Source organism: Neoarius graeffei, chromosome 9 (genome assembly GCF_027579695.1).
Source record: "Neoarius graeffei isolate fNeoGra1 chromosome 9, fNeoGra1.pri, whole genome shotgun sequence".
NCBI classification, from domain to species: Eukaryota; Metazoa; Chordata; class Actinopteri; order Siluriformes; family Ariidae; genus Neoarius; species Neoarius graeffei.
Genome location: NC_083577.1, coordinates 90,161,393 through 90,179,515, shown reverse-complemented (window position 1 = coordinate 90,179,515; position 18,123 = coordinate 90,161,393). Strand labels below are relative to the sequence as shown.

Genomic DNA, 18,123 nt, shown 5'->3' with positions numbered 1-18,123 from the left:
GCAGGTAATTCAGTGAAGGTTATAAGCGTTACCATGGAAACCTTTCGGACATCCTGTGTCATGCTAAAAGTGTGAAAGCAGCTGTGTTTAATTCACATGGATTAAAGTTTTCCGTCAACTGCGAGTGCTAAAGGTCAATAATGAGAGTGATGCAGATCCGAGGGAAAAAAAGGGGGGGTAGGCCCACAGGTCTGACACCGATGTGATTTAGAACTTCACCAAGCTGCTGTGATTGCCTGTTGTTGAACCCTTTCTTGTGCTATGTTTGAGTATATGTAAAGGAATAAGTTGTTGCGCTAGATAGGCATAAATAAATAAATACAGCCTCCACTACTGTCTAGTCCTGGGGAGGCTCGGCGTAGGCCACTGATGAAACTATTTGGCTGTCCGACTACTAGGCAACTAGGTTACTTGTCTACTACTAATACTAGGCCTTTTGTAGTAGTAATAATGATATTTGCCTATTGAAAGGTGATCAGGTGAAAAGTTGAAGCCGCAGCAAGACCTTTGCTATTAAGCCTTTTGTAGGCTTCGGCAGACAACGTTCTGGAAAGGCTGTGTTTTTCTTTGGTTTGATTAGCCTACGATTTAATCTTTAAACATTATGGTTTCAGCAGTTCGCTTAAACATTGGAGGCTGCAGAGTCGGGCTGCAAGATTTCCCGACACTTGTTTAAGATGCCAAACTTCATAGTAAGGAGAAAATAATTCCACAGTATTTAGTGCCTCGTCAGTCTCAAAAATTAATAGTGAAGGACCAACGCGAATTAAGTCCCAAAAAAACCATCTCGTAGGCCTATATTTTACATTTTCAACAAAGTCCGGAATTGGAAGTCGGTCAGTGGAGTGTAATGAAGTGTCTCATTCACTAAGCACAAAAGGTCGGAAAACAGTGCAGAAAACAGCGATTGCTTAAATAGGCTACTAATGTTTTATATTAGTAATTTAATGTATGTGACACATTCATTGATTAAATAGATAAAGAAGCGAATACTCCGAAGCTCAAAATTCAGGAAAGTGGCTCCGGTGTCGCAAGTGCACAAGAACAGTTATTTGAAAGTTAACCTGATGAATTTGTGCGTGCGATTTCATGAAGAACCGGGACAATTGGCATTCGGTGAAAGATTCACACCTCTGACTCATTATATTCGCGCGCGCCCTCTCGCCCACTGCTGCTTCGTTTTCCCGATTTACACGCGTGTCTGAAGATGGAGTTTTCAGAAATCTCCACTCTGCCCAGAGTTTGCGAAAGTAGCTGTTTTCAGTGACTGAAACCTCCGTATACAGTTGAACTCAAAATTATTAGCCCCCCTTAAATTTTGGAACATTTTCCCAAATATCCTCCAAATGTTTAAAGCATTGATAAAAATTGATATACACAAACAATCACCAGTACTATTCAGATGTTTGTGGTGCATTTTGGAATATGAAATTAGTTTTAGGCTGTCTTTATATGAAATATGGTAAAAATGAGTTGGTCAAAAATATTAGCCCCCATGTGGATTCTTGCTTTTAAAACACAGTTAATTAACCAATCAGCTTTTAAACAACACCTGTGCAATCAATTGGCTTCCTAGCAACACCTGTAGTCAATTGGCTCCATTCAACAGTTTAAAAGGACTCCAAGGAACAGGGCATTTGAATGAATGAGGAGGATTACTATTTGTCACAATGCCGAAGACTAAAGAAATAAGTCTTGAACTCTGACAAAAGATTGTGGAGGCTCATGACAAGGGCCAAGGCTACACTGCCATTTCGAAGAGGTTTACAGTCTCCAGAACTGCAGTTCGGTGCATCATTGCCAAGTACAAGGAGACAAATTCGGTCAAGAACAAACCTGGTCGTGGACGCAAGTGTAAGATCTCAAGAACTCTGGAAAGAAAAATTGTCAGAGATGTCCGTAAAGAGCCCCGTACATCTGCAAAGGAAATTGTTGCTGACCTGGCCTCTTCTGGAGTTTGTGTGTCAAGGCACACTGTTGTGAGGGCTCTTCATCGGAATGGGCTTCGGGGCTATCGTCCCAGAAGAACCCCCTTACTAAAACATCGTCACATCAAAGCCCGACTAAAGTTTGCCCGTGAGTACTTGAAGAAGAAAGATGAGTTTTGGAAGTCTGTGCTTTGGTCAGATGAGACGAAATTGGAGCTGTTTGGGCATATGGACATTGCCTATGTATGGCGAAGAAAGGGAGAGGCCTTCAACCCTGTGAACACAGTTCCCACAGTTAAACATGGTGGTGGCAGCATCATGCTGTGGGGCTGTTTTGCAGCCTCAGGTACAGGCAGTCTGGTTCGGGTGCATGGCACCATGAAAAAGGAAGATTACCTAAAAATACTGAAGGAAAACATGCAGAAGTCTGCTCTCACTTTGCGCTTAGGTCGTCGTTGGGTCTTCCAGCAAGATAACGACCCAAAGCATACATCTAAAATAGTCCAGCAATACTTCAAGGATACCAAGACCAACGTCATACAGTGGCCTGCACAGAGCCCAGATCTCAATCCAATAGAAAACCTGTGGCAAGTGCTGAAAAAGAACGTCCATGCACGAAAACCATCCAATTTGGGCCAGTTGGAACAGTTTGCAATGGAGGAATGGGCCAAAATTCCTCAGGAGACCTGTGCCAACCTAGTGAAAAACTATTCCAAGAGGTTGTTGTCAGTTGTGGGTCAAAAAGGGTCAGGGGGCTAATAATTTTGAACATCTCACTTTTGCTGTTTTTGGTTGAAACTCAGTGTGATAATAAGATATCGTAATGAAACTTGTTGGACAATGTCTTCATAGTGCATTTATTTCAAGAATAAAAACATTTGTTGTCAATGGTCATTTTCATGGAGAAATCAAGAATTATGTTCAATTCCACAAGGGGGGCTAATAATTTTGAGTTCAACTGTAGGTGTGAATGAGAGGTGCAACCGAATAAATAAATATGCGTCTTTTTTATCCGGCTACATGTAGGCTATCACTGCGCAAAGCCTCTAATGTTGAAATGGTAGTAATATTTGTTAAAATAATAGTAGGCTAATTTCCACATTAATTGGTAAAACGGCACAAGGGATGTGATGGGGGGATGGCCGTTTTATAAGGGGGATGATTTGAGATTTTTATTTCAGAAGGGGGATGCCTCCCCCCACAACTCGAGTACTGCGTATAAGGCCATATTTCACCGGATATAGGCCCTTCGATTTCCATCACTAGAGCGCGTCAAATTACTTTCGGTTTTGCCAGCATGGACGCGCTTCTTTTAAATGAAGGCACAGATGTGTCAGACATCGACAAAACGGTAAAGAATAAAGGCCTCTGCATGCTCGTGCAACAAGGCTTTCGCAGATAGCTTTTCGCAGACAGTTGTAATTTATTGTTGAGCGGGGATAATAGGCGTGCGCGATGTTATTCACCGGCACAACGCAAGGGGGCGCGAAGTCGCTAGGAGTAGTTGGTGGGTGTGGTTAGTGGAGTGTTTATCCTCCGGTTACTTATAATGACTAGAACTTTTTTTTTTTATAATGACTAGAACTGGAGTCGTATAGATGTACGTACTTCCTCAATCAACCGCTCTTCATGCTGCTCCATCTTCGCTTGTGTTTTTAAAAATGCCGGTCATGAAAACAAAACAAACCGGGAAAGTAGGGAAGTGGAAGTGCGTGTACAGCGGATGTAGAGTGGACCAATCGGAGCCCTCTTGTCTGCGAGGCTTCTGCGGTGGTCACAATTTTTGGGAGGTGCGCGCAGAGCGTCTGCGAAGGTGGGGGGGGCTACGCAGCCATTGTCTGCGACACTATCTGCGAGGACTGGGTTGTCAGCATAAATTGGCCTTAAGTAGAGATGGGCTTGGCGAAATGAAATGGGCGATAATGGCAAACCATTTAGTCCATGGTGCAAAAAGATGAAAATGGCAGGTGTGTGCTTTTGTGTAGTTTGCCATAAAAAAAAAAGTCCATGGAAGCAATGGCAAAAAACTAGATGCCTTTGGCTTCACTGTGAAGAAGCAGAAAAAGTGAACTTTCACTTTACTTTTCTTGTTTCCTGGTTTTATGTCAACAGATTTTCTTATTTTTCTTTCTGTTCCACCCTTTTGAAAGCATGGTTCAAGTTCGACAGCACTTGCACTTTTCTCTTAACCACTGCTGTGCATTACTAAAGTATTGTTGAAATAAATTTGCACTTTGCGCTGAAAACTTGATGTTTCATCATTTATAGCCAGTAATGACAGTGGTAAAGTCTTACCTTAGCTTTAGTCATTGTTAAAATTATGTAAATGTACTATAAGTAGGGGCCGAGGGGATAATGGACAACACGGCGCTTAAAATTTGAGGCATCGCTGACGTGGTAGGGGCCAACGACATGGAGCTTTTTTTTTTTCTTTTTTTCAGTCAGATGATTTTTTTTTTTTTTTGCTTTAATTCATGAATTCACCATTCATTCTAAAATATCAGCTCATGATGATGTGGAATGTCGTGCCTTTTCCTCGATGTTACCTGTGCAGGTGAGCGGACGAGAAGTGTTCGAGTTCCGGCCCGAGCTGGTTAATGACGACGACGAGGAAGCAGACGATACCAAATACACCGAAGTGGACGATGAGCTCATACAGGAGGTGAGGCACCACAGCCATCTTTACATCAAAACTCCATTATGTATCATACAGTATATACAGTAATGCACAACTAGCGTGTTATACTCCATGTACAGGGGAGGGGTCATTATTTAATCCTCTCTGAAGTGTACTTTATGGGAAATGGAGAACTAAACCCCGACACTGGCTTCCTATTAGACAGACAGTGGTGCTTGAAAGTTTGTGAACCCTTTAGAATTTTCTATATTTCTGCATAAATATTAGGGATGAGCGAGTACAGCATTATCTGTATCTGTTAACCATATGAATTATCCGTACTCGGAGTGGGTGGGGCCTAACCCGGAAGTGGGTCTGGTTGTCTTGAAACGGGCGGGGCTTTAACCAGTATGTTATTTTAAGCGTCCAGTTGATATGGGTTGATCAGAAATTGTTATATTTATTGCTGATTAGAAAACTACAAGACAGCATCAGCATTGAGCTTCAGATCACTTGTTTTGATCAGATAGCAAACGAACTATTTACAGAACAAGTTTTGCAACAATGAATACAACACATGCGATTGCAATTATGAAATGTAATGAACAAGAGTTTTCATACTCAATTTTCTTTTTTTAACTTTTTAATTTTTTTTATGATCAGTGTGGGTTTTTTTTTTTTTTTTGGTTCTTTTTTTATTTTTATTTCCACACCAGGGGTGTGTGTGTGTGTGTGTGTGTGTAGTTTAATTTGTAATACTTAGACCACTACTACCTTTATTTTTACATGAATTACAGCAAGAAAGTGTCAGACACTCAATGCGTGAAGTAAAAAAACCCTGTTTTTAACCGACGGTTAAAAAAAGAAAAAAAAAATCTCCGACAGGCAGAGACGCGACGCGGGTCGCTTTCTACCAAGCACCACGTCTGAACAAGCCCACGTTTACCAGAACTCTGCTGGTTATAAGTAAGTACAAACTGAAATAAAAACAAACTTGAAACTGAAGAAACCCGAAATGTTAACGGAAAAGCCCCGCGAACCTGAGAGACAGAGAGCTGTTCTCTGTGTGAGTGAGCAGAGCGGTGTGTGTAGGGGAGGGGCGCTGTGACGCTGTGTGAGGATTTTCATTCAGTCCGAGCACAGATATTGACTCGTATTACTCGTATAATACTCTTACTTGGCAAAAGTGTTTTATCCGTACCGGATACTCGTTTCAGCCGAGTATCCGGCTCAACTCTAATAAATATGACCTAAAACATCATCGGATTTTCACACAAGTCTTAAAAGTAGATAAAGAGAACCCAGTTAAACAAATGAGACAAAAATATTATACTTGGTCATTTATTTATTGAGGAAAATGATCCAATATTACATATCTGTGAGTGGCAAAAGTATGTGAACCTTTGCTTTCAGTATCTGGTGTGACCCCCTTGTGCAGCAATAACTGCAACTAAACGTTTGCGGTAACTGTTGATCAGTCCTGCACACCGGCTTGGAGGAATTTTAGCCCGTTCCTCCGTACAGAACAGCTTCAACTCTGGGATGTTGGTGGGTTTCCGCACATGAACTGCTCGCTTCAGGTCCTTCCACGACATTTCCATTGGATTAAGGTCAGGACTTTGACTTGGCCATTCCAAAACATTAACTTTATTCTTCTTTAACCATTCTTTGGTAGAACGACTTGTGTGCTTAGGGTCGTTGTCTTGCTGCATGACCCACCTTCTCTTGAGATTCAGTTCATGGACAGATGTCCTGACATTTTCCTTTAGAATTCGCTGGTATAATTCAGAATTCATTGTTCCATCAATGATGGCAAGCCGTCCTGGCCCAGATGCAGCAAAACAGGCCCAAACCATGATACTACCACCACCATGTTTCACAGATGGGATAAGGTTCTTATGCTGGAATGCAGTGTTTTTCCTTTCTCCAAACATAACGCTTCTCATTTAAACCAAAATGTTCTATTTTGGTCTCATCTGTCCACAAAAGTTTTCCAATAGCCTTCTGGCTTATCCACATGATCTTTAGCAAACTGCAGATGAGCAGCAATGTTCTTTTTGGAGAGCAGTGGCTTTCTCCTTGCAAACCTACCATGCACACCATTGTTGTTCAGTGTTCTCCTGATGGTGGACTCGTGAAAATTAATATTAGCCAATGTGAGAGAGGCCTTCAGTTGCTTAGAAGTTACCCTGGGGTCCTTTTGTGACCTCGCCGACTGTTCTACACCTTGCTCTTGGAGTGATCTTTGTTGGTCGACCACTCCTGGGGAGGGTAACAATGGTCTTGAATTTCCTCCATTTGTACACAATCTGTCCGACTGTGGATGGGTGGAGTCCAAACTCTTCAGAGATGGTTTTGTAACCTTTTCCAGCCTGATGAGCATCAACAACACTTTTTCTGAGGTCCTCAGAAATCTCCTTTGTTCGTGCCATGATACACTTCCACAAACATGTGTTGTGAAGATCAGACTTTGATAGATCCCTGTTCTTTAAATAAAACAGGGTGCCCACTCACACCTGATTGTCGTCCCATTGATTGAAAACACCTGACTCTAATTTCACCTTCAAATTAACTGCTAATCCTAGAGGTTCATGTACTCAGGGGTGATAGCGTTCCGGCGCGGCGCCGGAAAAATAAAAATCTAGTTCGCCCATTATCCTGTGTCATTCTGAGATGCGCAGATAGACAGTAAAGGGAATTCGGAATTCCCTTTACTGTCTATCTGCGCATCTCAGAATGACGCAGGATAATGGGCGAACTAGATTTTTATTTATTTTTTTTCCGGCGCCGCGGTACGCCGGAAATCCGGCGCGGCGCCGGAACGCTATCACCCCCGAGTACTTTTGCCACTCACAGATATGTAATATTGGATCATTTTCCTCAATAAATAAATAAATAAATGACCAAGTATAATATTTTTGTCTCATTTGTTTAACTGGGTTCTCTTTATCTACTTTTAGGACTTGTGTGAAAATCTGATGATTTGGGTCATATTTTATGCAGAAATATAGGAAATTCTAAAGGTTTCACAAACTTCCAAGCACCACTGTATAGTGTACTATAGAGAGTGTGCACGTGACGTCATGAGGTCACGTGATATTTATCTGCCATCTTGGACGGCATGGCTGTGCATAGAACTTAGACAAACCCGTTCTAATTATCAAGTGTGTGGGAGTAGATCTTTCGAGAATGGTTATATCTTGTTCAGCATTTGGTTGTACCAATAGACAGGGCCAAAAGGAGGGTGTGTCATTTTATAGATTCCCCGCAGACGAGGAGAGACGCGCAAAATGGGTGGCCGCTGCGCCACCTATCACCAAGTTGTGATCAAAAAAATATAACTGGTTTTCACATGGACGTGTAATATTAATGTTCTTAATAAGATATGTATACAAATGCATAACTTGTTTATAAAGTTCTTCCTATCAGATTGTGTAAAGTACTGAAAAAGAATATGTATGTTATTTTAGGCACATAGAGGTGCAAGAAAATGTTTTTTTAATTTGTTTGAATATAGAAGCTGGACATATCTGTGACCCCTATACATTTATATCTGATATTGAATAATAATTCTGTACAGGTAAAGATAGCAGTGATTTTTTTTTTTTTTTTCAGCAGGGATGCAAACGGTGTGCCTTTTGGCGGATGCCGCCTTTGTCACGGCTGAATCGCGCAGATCCGATTTTTTGATTTTTTTTGGGGGGGGGGTTGGTGTCTGATTATAATTTCATCAAAGTAAATTCTGTATATAAGCAAATGCCGTTACAGTCCATGAAACAGGAAGTATGAGAAGAAAACAGTAAATCAAAGCTGCGCACTTTTGCGCAGCTTTCGCGCAAACGTACGCAGCTTTCTGATTTACTGTTTTCTTCTCATACTTCCTATGTTTCATGGACTGTAACGGCATTTGCTTATTTAATAATTTTAATACAGAATTTACTTTGAAATTATAATCAGACACTCCAACCCCCCCCCAAAAATCGGATCTGCGCAATTCAGCCGTGAAAAAGGCGGCATCCGCCAAAAGGCACACCGTTTGCATCCCTGTTTCAGACAAAAACATACATATTTACAACCCTGTCATTATCTGGAACTGAGTTTAGATTTCGAACATTACTACGATAAAACGTCCTGCATAGTCTCTTTATGATAAACGTCTTAACCTCACGGGTAAGTGGCATTATCAAGTAGACTTCCTTCTTCGGGACCTTCCAGAGGTTTAGTTGGGATATCCATCCCGCAACAAAATATTTATAAGCTTCTAGGCTCTTGTAAGCTTTGAGGGCTTTGCCAGTGTAACACGATTAACGAGAAAATTGTAAATGTCGTGGTAGGCCAGATCGGGCAAATCGCCGGCACCGCAGCTCCAAATTTCCCTGAACAAGGATTGCGGCAAGTTGTACGGATCTGCAATCCCCAACCTGGAACACTTTTTTCCACATAACGCTGCCTCACGTCACCTTCAAGATGCTGAACAAACTTAGACAAGTAATCGCGCGATGTAGATGGGGTATTTTCTGAATTTTCTTGGGGATTACTCCCTGGATCCATTACGCTCGCGCAAGGTAAACAATCCTGAAGCCGTCCAATATGGCGGAGTAAACACGGACGGGTCACGTGACTGCACATCCTCTATATTAGACAGTCATGTCTCCTACATAGTGTAGTAAACTAAAGCCCATAAACGTTTTCTCAGCCGATTCTCACTCTCCAGCCAGCTCTCCCTTATCATGTCACGGCTACCAAGTACATGCTTCTTATCCACCCACCTCAACACACAAGCCATAATTGGCTAGTGTTGCTGTGAGTGTAAGCCCCTCCCACATGAGTACGGCCAATTTTGTGCTCTTGGACTCCCAGATATTGGTGGCATCGTTGGGATTTGAACCTGTGTGTTTGAAAAGGTGGAGGAGGAAGATGAGTGCCAGGACATCGACATCGCGCGGTTTGTCCTTAAAGAGGTGGACAACACGGGGATAACGGTGGCGGCGGCGGACAGGTTCTCCTCCCGAGTTCAGCCAAGCTGCAAGACAGACGGTGAGACGTAACACACAAACTTCTGAGGTGCTGATGTTGCCATGGTAACATCTCAGAGAGTATTGTAGGTTTTTTTTTTTTTTGGTAATTTAAAACTGTTCTGTTTTATTTCTCTCTGTGTGTGTGTGTGTGTGTGTGTGTGTAGACCACAAACTGAGCGAAGCTTCAGGTGGGTGTGAGAACGGTGAGGACCACACACTGGTGAAGGGCGGAGCTAGCACAGATGGCGATGGAGGCGGGACTGAGGATGAGGAGGTGGAGTCAGAGGCGGTACCTGTGGATGAGAATCTGTTTACAGGGGAGGATCTGGATGAACTAGAGGAGGAGCTTAACACACTTGACCTGGACGAGTAACACTCGCCTCGATCTGAACAATTTTTTTTATTTTTTTTTTTTTTTGTTTTCCTCCACCAATCATAACAGCCATAGACAAACCAGCTCTGTGGACATATGAGAATAAAGATGATCAGGGTCCTGTGATACTGCGCTTACATGATTTGGTCCAGAATGAATTAAATTTTTTTTTCCATTGTAATAAAAGCAAACGTTTTAGCACAGTATTTTACAGTGCGTTACTGAAACCCGTCTTCAGTCCGTCAGCCATCTTTGTCCGAACAGCGAACGGAATTGTGCTACTTTTTGAACGGGACCTCACTGCTTACAAAGGCAGCCTACTTCTAAATGGAATTGAGCAGGGGTGGAGCTTTGGTTAAGTCTGCTCAGCCAATCGCATCAGCCTACCTGATCATGTGACCATTGCCATGTTTTTTACTGATCTGGCTTGATTAATATTGTTTTAATTCACATTAACATGATTTTGCAGTTAGGCTAGCAAGCTAATGTGAGCCAGTTTAACAGTAACATGGAACAGTAAGCTATCTGAGATCATGTCGCTGGCAAACTGACCGCAAGCTACATAAATAAACAGCACTGTAATAACATCCACCATCTATCATGTTGGCTTGATCTGAATTATGTAGCTAGCCAAAATTACTCAAGCTAACCCCCAGGAAAGCTATAGATACGTACATGCAGCCCTCTGCTAGCATTAGCTGGCTCACTTGTTCATTATCTGCTTATGTAGCTAGTCACGTTTGCAAACGAACTCGCCAACTTGAGCCTAACTGCTGTTTTTTGTTTGGCTAGCAAGCTAAATTCAGCACTATGCTCATGTTGGTATGCTAGCTATTGTAACATCCTATTATAGCTAACATTTAAGTGTGTTGTTAAATGGTGTAAATGTTAGCTAATGCCAAGATGCATTTTGTCACATGATCAGGGTTAACCTGAGCTCCGCCCCTGGTGTGTGAATCAGCTATATGATTTCTTAAATAAAAAAAAAAAAAGTTTCACCTGCTGAGTGTATAATCTGGAGGGTGTACAGGTGTGTGCGTGTTTGTTTTTATCCTCCTGGCCAAGGTGAAAGTGTAAATAAAGCATAGTGGAGACAGATGTAAAGGCGTGTGTTATTAGTGGGGTGTGTGTGCGAGATGGATTACGGTCAGAAGCTCGATTCCAGCGCACGTCGTCTCAAACGGGTCCCATGAATGTGAACATGTTCTTCAGTGGCCTCCCCAATCACTGGGTCTGTATCCATTGGAACACCTGTGGTATGTGCCAGAACAGGAGATAAACATCAGTCATGTCACTGTGGAGCTCAAAGGAGATATGGCAACGGGGGTGTGGCCAAGTGGCAGTTTGCGAATGGAGGGCGGGGTCAGGGAAGGTAAGTGGCTAAGTCATTACACCTGGTGTCAATGTGTGTGTGCGCGTTTGCAGGGATGGAGCATAAAAGGAGGGGGGAAAGCAGAGAAGAACTTACTCCCAACCGGTGTGTGTGGGGGGTGGGGCGGGTGAGGGAGCTGAAAAGGTATAGATATCCTTAAAAATAAAGTTTGCACGAACTTCAGTTCCTGCCTGCCATGCTTCTGTACTCCACCCATGTCAGGGATTCACTACAGTGGTTCCGAAACCCGGGACGCGAGTACGGAAAGGAGCCACCCCATGGAGTCCTCCCCAATTATGGAACTCATCCATGCCCTTGCTGCTGCCCAGCAGAACCAGCATCAAGCGCTGACTGCCCTCCGGAAGGACCAAGAACAACGCTTTGAAGCCTTGATGCTGGCCCATCGGGAAGATCGCAAGGCATTCCGGCATCTGCTGGCGTCGGCAGGGGCGTCCAACATTACCATCATGGACTCCTCTCACGTCACTCTCATGAAGATGGGCCCGCATGACGAGCCTGAAGCCTTCATCGCTCTCTTCGAGCAAGCAGCCCAAGTGTGGGGGTGGTCAATCGAGTAGCACGTGGCTCGTCTCTTCCTGCTTCTGACAGGCGAGTCGCAACCCAGCAGCTCCCTGCCGACAGCCGGCTCAACTACTCCGACCTCGAGGGCCATTTTGCAGCGGGTCGACCACTCCCTGGAGCAACATCGCCAGCGGTTCCGGAAGCTGACACTGGAGGAGGTCGGCCGACCGTTCGCATTTGGCCAACAATTCCGGGACACCTGGCGACGGTGGCTGAGGGTGGAAGATGGCGACGCCGACAGGATCATCGACCTGGTGGCACTGGAACAGTTCATCTCTTGGCTTCCGGAAGGAACGGCAAAATGGGTCCAGTGTCCCCATCCGGCGCCGCTCCAGCGAGCCATTGAGCTGGCGGAGGACAGTCAGGTGGCGGTTCCGATGACAGTGGTTCTGTTTATCTTCTCTCCCCTTCTCTGTCTCCTCTCTCTCTCTCTCTCTCTCTCTCTCCCCATTCCACCACCGTGGAGGCAGGGGCTGATTTCTCCCCAGCCAGCACATCGCACCCATGGTGTCCTCCCCGTCTCCCTATTCCGTGTCTGTGTCCTTCCCCCCCTTAGGTGAGTGACGCCCTTAACACCAGTGCAGAAGGAAGGCCTGGGCTGGTATGGTGGCACGGCGGGGAGCCGGAGCATTTCCAGAATCAGGGCTCCGCAAGGGCGGTGGAGGCCGTGATCCAGATCGCTGACGCACCAGAGACCGCCCCCGATTGGGCCGGAATATATCACATACTAAGTGTTCAAGGGGTTGCATATCACGCTTTGGTGGATTCTGGTTGTAATCAGACCTCAATTCACCAATGCCTGGTGCAAGGTGAGGCATTGGGGAGAGCACAAGCGGTGAAAGTGTTGTGTGCGCGCACGGGGATGTTCACAATTATCCCTTAGTGTCTGTCTGTGTTCTATTCCAGGGCCAAATGCATAGAATAAAGGCGGCAGTTAATCCTTGTCTCACCCACTCGTTGATTTTGGGTACTGATTGGCCAGGGTTTAAAAAGCTGATGGAATATTTAACACATAGTGGGTCCTGCACGATTAAGTCACAGGAAGATCCCGGTGTGGCGTTGACTGGAGAAGCTGTCACAGAGCTGTCTATGTCAGCACTGCGTCAGAGTGAGGAGCAGCCTGCTCCTCCTCCCTCTCAGGGATTCCCTTGAGGATTTCCCGTTAGAACAGTCGTGAGGTAAGACTCTGCGGCATGCGTTTGACCAAGTGAGAGTAATCGATGGTCAAACTCTTCAGCTGAGCGCAACACCAGCCTTCCCTTATTTTGCTATTATTAAAGATAGATTGTACCGAGTGATGTAGGACACTCAAACTGGTGAGCGAATAACCTAATGATTAATCCCAAAGAGCTGCAGGGAACTCGTATTCCATGTGGCTCACTTTTGTCCCATGGCTGGACACTTGGGGCAAGATAAAACACTAGCCCGAATAATGGCTCGGTTCTACTGGCCAGGGATTCGCGGAGATGTCCGTCGGTGGTATGTGGCATGCTGTGAATGCCAATTAGTAAATCCCGCGGCCACTCCAAAAGTGCCTTTACACCCTCTCCCTCTAATCGAGACCCCATTTGAGCGAATTGGGATGGATCTTGTTGGGGCATTAGATCGGTCGGCATGAGGATATCGCTTTATTTTAGTTCTGGTGGACTATGCAACGCGATATCCGGAAGCAATGCCTCTCCGCAATATCTCAGCATGCAGTATTGCGGAAGCGCTTTTCCGTATTATCTCCCGGGTCGGGATTCCGAAAGAAATCCTGACAGACCAAGACACTGTTTGTCATGCACACTGCACGAGCTGTATGGGTTACTGGGTATCAAGCAGGCTTTTAGATAGAGGGGCGTCTGGGCGTCTTTTCGACGCCCTGTACTGAAAAAAACAAGAAATTGGACGCCCTACTTTTTAGTACGACGCCCTAAAGACGCCCTAATATTTCCGCCCGTGTTATGTCCGGTAACTTAGCTGAATATGTTAAAAAATCGCCGAGTCTGAGCTTTCCGAGGATCTACAAGCTTTGTTGACACCGCCATTTTGGAAATTTCAGAAGTCTCGCTTTGACAGCTGTCTTTCCCGAAGACGCCCAGGGTTACCATAGCAACAGCACGAGCCCAGAGTACAAAATATAGGCACCCGCCGCAGAGCTACAGAAACACGCGTTTCTATGGCTGCACTAATTTCAAAGTTGTGAGAGCCCTCGTTATAAATAAATGGGTTATTAAATAAATTTGGTGTACAAAGCACTTGTAATATGCGTTCCCAGAGCAGAGGGGGAAAAGATGTATGCCTAGGAGACACTGGCATAAATATCCAGACAATATAGCCGTAGACTCCGCAGCTAAATGTGGAATGTAGTCTATAGAAAACCGGCCTTACCTGACATGTTATTTATCCCGAATAAATCCTTTTAACAGTAAATAACACATTTTCATGCAGATTTTCCCAACATTACAGGCTACGTAGTGGAGAGTGTGGTAGTCGAGCCGGCGGGTAGTATTTCTAGTAGGCTAAACAATAATCAAATACGACACGTTCTAAAGGATGCTGGGATTCCAAAGAACGCACGTGAAAAGGACGAACACGTGGGATATTTGGTAAGGAAGATAGCTTCTAGCTTTGTAATTAATGGGTTTCTATTGAAAAAACGAATACCATTATAATGTTTGAAGACTTAGCCATATTTCCTGTGTGTTTTTTTCTTTGTTATGCTAAATCTTTGGACGCTAGCGGCTTTGAAAGCAAAACTGGTCAGCCGGGGTTGGTTGTCACACTGTGTTCGGGGTTGGTTGTCACATGTAATGCAATTGCAATAGGTGCACTACTGACTGAGACAAACACAGCTACAACAAGCTTTACTTATGTAGTATTCTGCGATCAGAAAGCTTTATAGCTAATTTGTCATGCTTAATATGCAACTCCAGCTCAAAAAATCCCAGAAATATACCCATTTTAATAATAATATTCATTAAAAATATACGATACAAGAATGTTGTAACAAAGGCAAAAACACTTGGCTGTATTGCTCAAAATTTGCTGTCAAAATGAAGGAAATAGCATTTGAGAGCATTAGAAATTTCAAAATTTTCCGGGGGAGTACCCCCGGAACCCCCTAAAACACTCGTGCCAGCGGCGCTCAACGCGCCGCTACACCTCGCCACATACAGTGACACCTGCAAAAAAGTTAGACTCCCTAAAAAAAAATCCTGCCTAAAAGCCTGGTATCAAGTCTATCTGCACCAGTGTCCATCACCCACAAACGGATGGCTTAGTGGAGTGTTTTAACCAAACCCTCAAAAACTTAATCTGGAAATTCGTAAGTGAAGACGCACGTAATTGGGATAAGTGGCTCGAGCCCCTGTTATTTGCAGTACGAGAGGTCCCGCAAGCCTCCACTGGGTTTGCTACATTTGAATAATTATATGGGCGTAAGCCGCATGGCATTTTGGATGTGCTATGAGAAAATTGGAAGGAGGGACCTTTGCCTAGCAAAAACGAAACTCCATACATTCTTGACCGGCACGCAAAACTCCACACCCTCATGCACCTAACCCAGGAGAATTTGCAGCAGGTGCAAGAGCGTCAAAACCGGCTGTATGACAGGGGCACGAGCCTTAGAGAGGTTGCGCCGGGATAAAAAGTGCTCGTATTGTTGCCCACGTCGAGCTCTAAATTAATTGCCAAGTGGCAAGGGCCCTTCGAGGTCACACAGCGAGGTAAGGCAAACGGATAGGAGTGGGGCATTGCAAATCTACCACCTTAACCTTTTAAAACGCTGGAATGAGGGGGTCCCCTTGGCGTCGGTAGTCCCGGAGAAGGTGGAGCTGGGGCTGGAGGTGAAAAAGATAACATCTCACAACTACTCCAGTCCCTTGTGGAGACCACCTCTCACCAGCCCAACTCACAGAGGTGGCCAAGTTGCAAAAGGAGTTTTCCGACATGTTCACGTCCCCAGCGTTGGTAGTGCGTAGCTGCCCTTACCGCTTGCCCAAACACAAGAGAAAGGTGGTTCGGGATGACCTCAAAGCCATGCTCAAAATGGGCATAATCGAGGAGTCCCACAGTGACTGGAGCAGCCCAGTGGTCCTGGTTCCCAAGACCGACGGGTCGGTCTGGTTCTGTGTGGACTATAGAAAGGTCAACGCGGTGTCTAAATTTGACACATACCCAATGCCTCGCATTGATGAGTTGCTTGATTGATTAGGTGCTGCTTGCTTTTATTCAACACTGGATCTAACAAAGGGATATTGGCAGATCCCCTTGACTCCTCTGTCCTGAGAGAAAATGGCCTTTTCCACACCGTTTGGAACTGAACATCCTACTCAGCTCCTTCCCAGAAGATGGCACCCCACTGATGCTCCTGGGAGACTTCGATCTCCACCTCGAAGCCTTCCACTCTGCTGCCTTCCTTCCCCTACTCCACTCCTTTGATCTCTCCCTGCTGAACTCTCCTCCACCCCATAAAGCTGGCAACGTTCTCGACCTGGTCTGCCTCAGATCCCACAGTTACCCCTCTCCATCTCTCTGATCACCATTTCATTCTTCCTCTCCACGCATCCCCCTCCTCCCCTCACTGTTACAGTCCGTCATAACCTCTGCTCCCTCTCTTCCTCCTCTCTTGCTTATTACCTGATCCTGGATCGCAAAAGATGGGATTTCCAAGTCTTGATCATTCTGGTCCAGATTAAACTTTTCGAACAGCCAGGCCTTAGTGGTCGAACAGTATTTGGAAGCCTGGGGCATGTACACATCCTTACCACTAGGGGTCAATAAATACCTGCTTTATCCAAAAGTAAATTATGTAAGAAAATACTGCTCATTATCATCAGTGACTCTCACCATTTACAGAAAAACAGGTTTTGTTTACCCATAAACTGATAGATTCCTGTCAGATGTGGTATATTCAGATGGGATTAGATTAGTTGATCCCCATGAAATGACATACTGTAATCCCTGACCATGTGACAGAAAAAATAGTTGAACATATCTGAACTTTGGTTCTCATTTTCCAGATCTGATATGAAGAACACTTCACGAAGAAAGATTTCACTGAGAATGGTAAAAAGAATGGATTTTTTTTTTAGTGCTTAGTGTACAGTACCATACACAATTTGACTTTTTAATGTGTGTTAATGGTGGTACGGTGGTGTAGTGGTTAGTACTGTCGCCTCACACCAAGAAGGTCCGGGTTCGAGCCCCGTGGCCAGCGAGGGCCTTTCTGTGTGGAGTTTGCATGTTCTCCCCGTGTCCGTGTGGGTTTCCTCCGGGTGCTCCGGTTTCCCCCACAGTCCAAAGACATGCAGGTTAGGTTAACTGGTGACTCTAAATTGAGCGTAGGTGTGAATGTGAGTGTGAATGGTTGTCTGTGTCTATGTGTCAGCCCTGTGATGACCTGGCGACTTGTCCACGGTGTAACCCCGCCTCTCACGCATGGTCAGCTGGGATAGGCTCCAGCCCGCCAGCGACCCTGTATAGAATAAGCGGTTACAAATAATGGACGGACGGATGGATATGTGTGTCAATGAAGGAACTTTTTGCAATAAATAACAGCTACTCCCAATAATAATGACCTTACGCACTGCCATGTGTGACACTCATCCTCATGTTGATGTTTTTTTTATAGACTGAGAGTGCACTTTCTATAAAATGAGCAGTAGAAATACTACATCCTGTCTGAACTGACATATTGGTAAAGATATAAAATTATCTCCTGTATTTATAGTATGTAAAAAGCTTCAGCTCCATTTTACTGACTGACTGACTTTAGGTCAGAATCAGGGGAAATTCTCTCTCTCTCTCTGAAATGTCATCAGTGAGTAAAGGCCATATTTTCCCAGAATGCTGGGCACTGTGCTGAAGTGTGGATTTTCCCCTCATCAGGAAAACAATGATTAGTGAACCACGCGCTGCCTCACATGGTGCAGAACCCTGCCATTTTCTATTTATATCAGTACACTGGATGGAACGATGATTCTTATTCCCTATAAACGTACTGCACGATAATATGTGTGGTTTGGGATGAACTGCAGGGATTTGAGGGCAGAGAAAGGCAGGGGAAGAGGGAATAAATGTGTGTGCGCACGTATGCCAGTCTCAGCATAGCAGCCGTACCCCTCCTAAATCCTGACTCACACACACTTTATCCAAATAAGCCGAGACTCTGATTTCGCAGCTGCATTAGTCATGATGTCAGACAGTCTGTGTCAGAGGAGGAAAAACACTCAGCTCAATGGCTCAGC

The 18,123-nt window shown here is 44.6% G+C and overlaps 1 protein-coding gene across 1 annotated transcript in view; it reads left to right on the top strand.

The window, feature by feature from the left end:
- zc3h15 (zinc finger CCCH-type containing 15) overlaps positions 1-11,040 on the top strand; it is a 26,227-nt gene extending 15,187 nt beyond the window's left edge. Inside the window, exons 8-10 of the mRNA XM_060930445.1 lie at positions 4,483-4,590; positions 9,450-9,582; positions 9,728-11,040. Of these exons, the coding sequence (XP_060786428.1) occupies positions 4,483-4,590; positions 9,450-9,582; positions 9,728-9,936 (450 nt within the window). The 3' untranslated portion in view covers positions 9,937-11,040. The remainder of the gene's footprint in view (positions 1-4,482; positions 4,591-9,449; positions 9,583-9,727) is intronic.
- The last annotated feature ends 7,083 nt before the right edge of the window (positions 11,041-18,123 follow it).